This window comes from Musca autumnalis, unplaced genomic scaffold, assembly GCF_047663935.1.
Source record: "Musca autumnalis isolate F117 unplaced genomic scaffold, ASM4766393v1 scaffold_3, whole genome shotgun sequence".
In the NCBI taxonomy this organism is placed as follows: Eukaryota; Metazoa; Arthropoda; class Insecta; order Diptera; family Muscidae; genus Musca; species Musca autumnalis.
Genome location: NW_027411866.1, coordinates 107056843 through 107066773, shown reverse-complemented (window position 1 = coordinate 107066773; position 9931 = coordinate 107056843). Strand labels below are relative to the sequence as shown.

General features: G+C 33.7%; 1 protein-coding gene across 1 annotated transcript; it reads right to left on the bottom strand.

The window, feature by feature from the left end:
• Window positions 1-662: 662 nt before the first annotated feature.
• RpL36 (ribosomal protein L36) lies at window positions 663-1614 on the bottom strand. The gene is made up of 2 exons (XM_073979190.1): window positions 1295-1614; window positions 663-1038 (listed from the first exon to the last, which is right to left on the bottom strand). The coding sequence occupies exons 1-2, from the start codon at window positions 1415-1417 to the stop codon at window positions 814-816; spliced, it is 348 nt and encodes a 115-aa protein (XP_073835291.1). The 5' UTR covers window positions 1418-1614; the 3' UTR covers window positions 663-813.
• Window positions 1615-9931: the final 8317 nt, after the last annotated feature.

The window sequence follows — 9931 nt, the reverse complement described above, 5'->3', positions numbered from 1 at the left end:
TTTTTCCTTACTGAGCTGATTAGTCTTTAATTCAGTTCACGCCTCCCTCGCGGATCTCTTTGACATGTCCATTGTCTGATAGCCCTTATTAAAATATATAATTTGTTACGGAATTTACAAATACTATCCAAAGATATGTGTATTCAAAGTTCCGTATATAACCTTGATTTCGCTTCTTATCGCATAGCCGGGAAGGGTATCTGTTCATAGGTGAAAGTCATAAAAGTGAGATTTTATAGCGGGATAAGGCTTGAATTCTCGGCCGAAGACAGTCAGCCAACAACTTATACAGATTTAGTTTTTGAGAAAATCAACTCCCGCAATGGAAATACCAAAACATTTAAAGCTAATCGAAAAATCTAACCATTTTAGCTAAGATACTCATGTCTTGGGAAGTATGTAGTTCTATTCTAATAAATGGTGTAAAAGGCGCATTAATCTGTAAGAATTTCCTGGCGATTCCATTAGGGTCGCTAAAGCTGGACTTGTGCTACGGACGTAATTATTTTTCATAATGGAATTTCTACCGTAGTTGTATAGAAAACTTGCTTCAACGATTTGTTTACATTTTTTGATGACACATTTGAATATCACTTTTGACTATTATTTACCATTAAAATCACTACTTCACACATTTCCAAATACACTGAATACACCAAAAATTATATTGTTTTTTTCTGTTTTTATTATCTTTTTATCATTATCACTACTGTCCAAGCAAAAGTTTTTAGAATAGTGTTAAAATACACTAAGCAGCAAATAACAAAGACAGACTTAGCTCTTATACACACACCAGGAAATCTAATCTGTTGTTTACTTGGCGTGGGTTTGAGCCTTTCTCATTTGAGTGAGGATGTTGGACAATTCTTCACGCTTCCTCTTGGCACGGATGTGTGTGCCCAAACGGCGTTTCAAGAATTTCAAAGCACGCTTATCCTTGGAAACCTTCAACAATTCCATGGTTCTCTTCTCATAAGGAGCATGACCAACGACTTCACGGACCAAATCGCGCATGAATTTGGTGTGACGGGTTTGAATCTGCAATAAAACAAAAGATTGGTTAATATTTTAATGAAAGAACCCACCTTCCATGGAGACAAATAAATGTAAACAGTTAAAATGAATTATGGTTAATTTGTGTAATCCAATTTATCAACGAAATTTCCACCAGCCAATGGTATTATAGGCTTCATTAATACATGTAAACAATAATATTTGGCCACATATCTATATATTCTCGATGTAATTTACAATGTTTACATTTGCAGGACATGGATACATATCAAATACTTACGTTCTTCAAACGGGCTCCGCGCAAGCCTTTAACTTTCTTGGTACCGGTGTACTTGACATTCTTAACTTTGGTGGTCTTGTGGCCCTTGTTGAGACCGACACAGAGTTCGTAGCGTACTGCCATTTTGCCTGTAAAAGAAATTTGTTCACCATTAATCAACTATTCAGTAAAACATATTAAATTACACATTCACAATTAATAAATCGTATTTACTGTAGATTCATATTGGCAATTATCCAATTGATGTTTTTAATATTTAACATTTTTACTTATTTTTTCCAATCGTCCACCTACCTTAGCAATTGTCAAAAGGCGGAAAGAGCTTTGACAGGGAATTTTGTTTGGTCGCCATTTTTTTCGGCCGATATTACACAATATTTGACACTCATTCAAGGTATTGCCAACTCGGTTTATGGAATAGCAACGGCCCCATAAGGTACGTTTACACTAGACAATTAACAATTTAAATTTATTTAACCTATAACTGTTGCTCTGTTTCTGGGGCTGGATTCTTGTTCTATGAAAATTTGAAATGAAAAATATTTCCTTTATACTTTTTTTCATTTGACAGTTTTCTCCTTTATAAAACTTTTCATTTCATAGTCCCAATTTACATTAGGCGAGTTTACTTGCGGCAATTGTCAGTTTGTTTGTGAGAGAGGGTATTGAGAGGCAAAGGGTTACCATATGCCTCACCTCTCTATCCATCAAACTGACAATTGCCGCAAGTAAACTCGCCTAATGTAAATTGGGACATACATAGAAACAGAATTGAGCCTCTGAACCTGCAACATGGTACAATAATACAGGTAGCATTATCATGCCAGTTGATGGTAACATAAGCTGTGTTCATTTACTTACCTGAGGTTACCATTTTTAACCTGCAAAGCGTTCCTTAACCTCGAAAAGTGGCAAAACTGGAAGCAATTTTTAAGAGAGTGAGAGTGGAGAGAGAGCGAAAATGGCTTTCTCTTCTACCACAGGCTACCAGCAAAATGTAGCAAAATCTCATATGGATATCATTTGACGTTTAACCTATGGATTTGACAGTTGAAATCGAGTGGATTTCGTAAATGTAAACCAAGCATTACTATTAGCGACCAATAAAAAGTAGTCGTAAGGCATGGTACAATAATACAGGTAAAAGCAAGTCCCAGCTGATTAGATTCACCCGTAATACTAGTGTCAAAATGTATATGACGTTTTGCCATTGTTTTTCATTGTGTATACTTTTTTGTCAACCGTTGTATTGAAAATTTAAAAATAAATCATCCACAAACAAACACATTGGAAACTAAAAAAATGAAAAATTGAATTTGATATTAGCATATAAATCGGTAAGTACAAATAAATACATATATTTTCATAAATAAAGGGTATTATCTCACGATAAAATAGAAACGAAGGATAAAGGTCCTTATGTCAACATTTCATTACTAGGCGTTTACACCAGACAGTTTGTCTTCAAATACAACTCTGATTTACTAACACATACATACATTTGTCGTTTGTCTCTCAGCTGTCCATCACAGTAAGGAAGACAAATTTTTGGCATTTTTGTAAAAATAAGTGAGATAATAATTGAAATTTGTTGAAAACAAAAGAACATGAACAAAAACAAAATATGTCGATGGTCAGACTAGCATGATTTCAACATGGCGACGTCAAGTTTATAGGCGAGGGGTATGAAGTAGTGAAACCCATGTACATGGTTTTCTGTGTTTGTTGTGTTGCCTCTTCTTGTCATTCGTTGCAAGATTTTTTCTTCCATTTTCTTTCATTTTTATTTTCTCAAGCAAACGTTAACAACTAAACAAGCATAAAAAGATTTAATAAAACTATTTAATCAACGAAATTGTGAAAATTTAACTGCTATTATTAATTTAATTATTAATGTCAATTACTTTGTGTTGTTTTTTTAGTTTATTTATGTTTGTTTTGTTTTTATTGGTATGAGGAACACAACAAACGCGAATGGTAAAATAAAGAGGACACGCAAATTCACGTTAAATTTCACGTTAACGTGTGTGGACACTAACGAAACTTGAAAAGAAACTTTAACGAAACTGGTTTCAAGAAACCTTGCTAGTCTGACCATCGACTATGAGAACGGAAAACAAAATTAAATCGATGATTTTCATTCAAAATTTTACAACTGTTTTTACAGTTGTCGGGACGCCTACGTCACACAGGCAAGTTGTGGGATTTTGACAATCAATACATGAAGTCAACTGTCCTGTCATTTGTAAACGCAGGGTTACTGACACAACAAATTATTGACCACATCTAATAGTACGTTTATATAAGTTAACACATAATATGTTGTTTTACCTAATAAAACTAAAGCTCAGCAACAATAAAGTTGCATACTCTGTTAAACTCAATTCCAATTAAACTACATTGCAGACATTCATCTGCCCCAAATATTAAATTCCAATTAATTATTTTAATAAATCAGAAAATACACTTCCGTTGCAAAAGCAGCCAACTCAATGAAACTGCTTTGCAGAACATTTCGTCTGTCCGATTTCAATAAACCCAAGAAATGCAATTTCCGGTCAACCAATGCAATGCTCGAGGCGTGCAGACAAATTTAATAGAATTTGGTAACAACAAATTATTAAAAGCTAAGTGACATGATTTCATGGAAAATCATAATGTCAAATAAGCAAATATTTGTAATCTAGTTTATGATTGTAACACAACATTAACTTCACTCTTTTACCAACTGTCAGTGAATAAAGTCGTCTTAAATCAACAAACGGTTTTTTTAATTCGGGAGCGGCGAAACTTTTGATAAGTGTCACTTAAGTTCAATTTTGATAATTGAACTCCGGTTTTAAAAGGGTCCGCGGTACTTTTTCGACAAAGTAACGCGTACAAGATCTAGAAGATCTTTATTAGGATCTAGACGATCTTAATTTTTTTTCAGACCTAAGCTCTCGTAGGTCTAACTTATATAACTGGATTTAACAAACCCACTGGGTTTCAAATGTCAATTCCAATGCTTATATTTCAAATAAATCGTCATAAAGAAGGTTAACCCTGCAAAAGGCTATAATATAAACATGGCCTAATATTACATTTACACCATGGTTTAATAAGAAAGGTTAGCCAAAGCTTTATGTCAATTTAAATTTTTTCATTCGAGTATTCCTAAAACTTCAAAACAATATAAACAAACTGTATATATGTGTGTGGTGTTTGAATAATATGCCAAACAATTTAAAAAACAATAGAATTCAATGATTTTGAATATTGTTTTTAGACCATTTGTATGGAAGAAATTCGTCAGATTTGATTTGAAACAATCATTTTATCATATTCACAACTCGATTATGTGGAGAAAACTTAACACTTCATTAATTTTTCGCGTTTTTTATAAAATGCTCAAAAAACGCATTGTAAACAAACCCACTTGTTGCTTAATTTTGATGTTTTAGGAATTCAGGAAAAACAAGGGTTCTATAGATTTTTTTCATTTAAATCTACCTCTTTACATATACCATGATTTACACTTTTAATAATAATCTTATGGGCCGATTCCGTACAGCGAGGCGAGTCGTGTCGCGTTGCCAAATGCAATTTTTCGATTCCGTATGGCAATATCGCCTGACGTCGTCAAATTTTGTCGCCGAAATGTTCATTTCCGGCGACAACAAATTAGCTGTCGCCGTACATTTTTACTAACGAATAAAATAAAATAAAAAATAAATAAAAATAACTTGTTATCGACGATTATTTTCTATCGCTGTACGTAGTGCATTTTTTAAATTTTGTCACAGAGACGATAGACGACGCGACATGACTCGCCTCGCTGTACGGAATCGGCCCATTAATTTACATACAATTACCCGTATTTACGCACGCAATATATATATAGTATCGTCCATGTGTTCTTTGGAGTAGAACTTTCGGCTTCAGGGTGCTTTGTCGTAAAAATATGTATCTGGTGAAAGGTGACAATGTCGGCTAACAGATTTTGAAAAGAATTTTTGCGTATACTTGCGAATAAAAAAATTATCAACTTCCAGATTTCGTAAAACTTAAAAATTTGGATATTTTTAATTTTTGGTTGAAATTTCAGCGAAAACCTAAACACGTTATAGAATGGATTTCTGCAAAATTTAATCGAGGTGTCAAAGAAAACTTCATGACCGAAGTTAAAAAGCAAATTTATAATATTTGTGCACGCCTTAACCAAAAATGGATAAAAAATTGGAGGTCAAAAAGTCGTGTATTACAATTTGAAAGCTTATGGTTAGCTAGCGACACAGTATTTACGCTAGAACAAGGTAATGATAAAAAGAAGAGAGGGCGCCCTAATGTGGATTATAGTGAAGGATGAAAACTTGCTTCGGAAGTCTGCTATGAACACGGCAACAATACCAAACCCTTGATTCATGCCGCCTCTGTTTCGGCCAATTTGTCAAAAGAAAAATATTTAAACTATGTTCTCAAGGAAGTTCGGTATCAACCAACTAAATTGAGAAAACAATTAACTTCGACAGAGAAAATTTATGAACGATATATCCAAATCTGAACCGATTTCAATATGATGTCTCAATAATGTTTTCTAGACCAAATTCCGTCACACACTTTAAATTTCATCACAATTAGACATATATAGCGTGATTGCTGCACGAAATACCTAAAATCGGGTGAAAATATATATGGGAGCTATATCCAAATCAGAACCGATTTCGATATAATTTGGCATACTTTTTTTCTAGACGTAATTTCGTCACATACTTTAAATTTCATCGATTTTGGACAGAATTTGCGTGTTTGTTGCACCAAATACCTAAAATCGGGTGAAAATATATATGGGAGCTATATCCAAATCTGAACCGATTTCAATATAATTTGGCAAACATATTTCTAGACCAAATCCTGTCACACGTTTCAAATTTCTTCGAAATTGGACAGAAATTGCGTGTTTGTTGCACGAAATACCTCAAATCGTGCGAAAATATATAAGAGAGCTATATCCAAATCTGAACCGATTTCAAAATAACTTGGCAAACTTATTTCCAGTCTGAATTCCGCCACATATTACAAATATCATCATAATTGGACAGAATTTTCGTGTTTGGTCCATCAATTACTCGAAATCGGGCGAACATATATATGCGAGCTATATCTATATATGAACCGATATCAACCAAATTTGGCAGATTAGCTTCTAGGCCGATTATAAACATCTGCAGGAAATTTTGAAGGTCTAGCTTGGCTCTGTGATTTTTTACCTCAAAAACATATCATCGGCCCCATCGTGCAATGGCCGGTGATTCATGGTGGATAGCACTATGTCATTACAGATGCAAACAGTTCTTCATATAAATTCAGGTCATCTTTCTTATTACCGGTACCATCTTCATCGGCTGTACAAGTGAAACGTCTGCAGTCTCTTTTCTTCGGTTCATCTTCGGCGAGTCTATATTCCAGTAGTTTTTGTTTGTGAGCTGTAACATGTTGCCACAATGCCACAGCATCTTGATGCTCTGTTGTGTCGGGTTTATAGAAAGCTTTGGCGTTGTTAACCAACAACTCAAAATCTTGCACCAGCTCATCCAAATCTTTATAAACATCAGTTTTAAGTTTTGTTGTATTTTCAACAAATCAATTGGATTGTTGACCACATCATAATATGATGGCTCTTGGCGTCCCTTCGGTGCCCTTATGAATGTGTCACACATCATGGAACCGTCTTTCAATGCAATAGGTTTTGTCATCCTTGTTCTTATTCTTCATAATTATAGATATCATCTGAAAAATAATCAATTATTGATTGTAAATATTTTATTTAGAGAAATACATACCGCTAACAACTCCTTGTTAAGAAGAAATGTAGTGGAAGCGTTAAAAATGAAAATCTAACGTTTTTTCATTCAACTCTTTTAATTAAGAAGCCTTAACATTTTTCAAAATAATAATATTTGTTTACATTTTTGCCCATATGGCTAGGACACTAGTATTACGTACAATAACAAATTTCTATGTGGTTGTTGTATCGATTGTTGTATATGGCTAGGACACTAGTATTACGTACAATAACAAATTTCTATGTGGTTGTTGTATCGATTGTTGTACAACAACACTTGCTTTTACCTGTAATAATTGCACCATGGTCGTAATGCCAAGTTTACACTTACGCTCCAAAATCCACTGGATTTCACGAAATCCTGAAATACACCCCGGTGTTTCCACTTATTTTTTGTTGATTTCGAGAATATCACAATAATCAAGGTAGATGCATATACGCAGCTGATCGAACATGAATTTTCAAAACAAACTGTTGTAAATTGAATTAGTCATAAAAAAATACGACAATATAGAACTTTACTGCTTTATTTAGAAAATTAACGTAAAATTAGCTAGCAATTATGTAATACTAACAAATGAAAAAATAAAAAATGATTTTATCGGTGGAATAATAAGGTGGTGGAATAATAAGGTGTAACACCAAAATTGATCTTCATACCAGATGTCAAAATGCGTTATTGTGAATAAAATCACATACAAAATGTAAACAAGCAATTCACAGTAATGCATTATTGTGAGCAAATTTGACGTTTGACATGATTTGATGTAACACCTTCTTATTCCACCATGGGTGAGACATAATAATAATAATAAAGTTTGATAGATACAAGTTTTGTTGAGAACCTGCAAAATATTACTACTTGTAGTAGTTTTCCCGTACTCCGAAATCTAGCAAGACTTGCACTTCTCTTTAAACAAAAATAGCCCTGAATAACAAACACCCTCTTCTCCTGCTTTCTGCTATACAAATTTGGCATAGTAAAAAAAGCAGCATGTTTTTGATATCTGAATATGACAGCTGATACGTTGATTTTGACATTTCTGCTGGAGTTTTTGCAACTTCCGTCATTTTCCGTTCCGTTATTTTTTAAGAAATTTGTATGGGAAAGTAATTTTTGACAATTCGCTCTTTTTTCTAACATTACCATTAATATTTTCTCACATTGTTTACACATTTTGATACTAACATTTTTTGTTGCAGCCATTGACCATCTACCTTGTTTATTGTGTTACGTGAAAAGTGCTGCAACTTTTGGTACCTTTTTAGAAAAAAACCGGGTTGTATATCATGAGTACTGTGATTTTGATGTTGATTTCGCTGAAATCACGAAATGAGATGATTTCATTTTTGTATGCGAAATCATGATAAATTTTGCTGGATTCCGCTCGAAATTACGAAACCCCTTCGAAATCACGAAACGGCGCTGAATGTAAACCAAGCATAAGGTTATACCCATGGTACAATAAATTATAGGTAGGCCAGGTATGAAAATCGCTGAAAAACACAACCCTATAGCCATGGCTTAAAACTTCAAATGGCATGCAGCAATAATAAAGGTAGATGTATCTACATAGTTAGCCGATTTTACAAAAACATATGGATTTTAGAACTTCACTGCTTATGATAAAAGCACCAAATAAAGTAAAATATAAAAATCATAGCTGCAGAATATTTAGTCTGTTCCAGTACTGCTAGAAAAGACTTCCAAAAATAGCACAAGTTATAACAAAACTTACGACAGTGAAAACAAAAATGTCATTCACTTCTATTATCTTCTACTTGACAAGTTTGGCTGATCAAAAATCAAGATTGCGGGCATCTGCTTTGCATATACGCTGACATTGCAGCTAGAATTTTTACAATATTTGTAGTTTTTCCGTTCCCGTACTTTCAGAACAAATTTCAATTATAATCAATATTTTACAAATCGTTATATCGCAAGTATCACTATTAACCAATTTAATTTTGCCAATGCTAATAGAATTTTTTGTCCTTGTTCTCAATTTTAAGATAATATCTTAAGTGAAGTTTTTGTTGGGAAAATTCACCGATGCATCTACCTTTATTATTGTATAATGTCAACAACTGTAAGAAATGTCAACCCTGCTTTTTACAGAAGAACATGGTACAAATACACAGGTAGCCGCATCGACAATTGTTGGCAACATAAGATGTCAAAATTTGACATCAATTCAATGCAATTGACACATTATGTTACCATCAGCTGGCATGATAATGCTACCTGTATTATTGTACCATGCAGAAGAAGCCATAAAAAGAAAAAAATTGTAATCAGCTGTTAGCTGTGACCTACCTATGAATTATTCTACCATGGTACAATCATAACAAGGTAGGACAGAGCAAACATCTGATTAAAATTTTTTCTTGAGTCCTCCTGTTTTGTCAAAACAGTTTTGACAAGGTTGACAAACGACAAAATAAAAGTATTTAAAATCAAATTGGATATTGATAAATAAAAATAGAAGACATTCATACATACATATTTGAAAACAGAAATGACTTCAACATTGTCGAGGGATACTTTCGTTAAGGCGGCCATCAGACCATCTGCTTTTTCATATGTATGACATCAGCTGTTCTGTATATTAGTATACCCGAAGTGACAACATACATGTGAAAAAGCAGATGGTCTGATGGCCACCTAAGCAATTTGGCCTGATGAGTGGAAATGCTATGGCTATAGGCCTCGTCACATAAGAGGATTTCTGGCTTAATTCATTAAGTTGCATGTTCTTCCGGCTTTAAGTCAAAAGTCAGAGCATACGAAAATCGTATTTTTCGCACACACT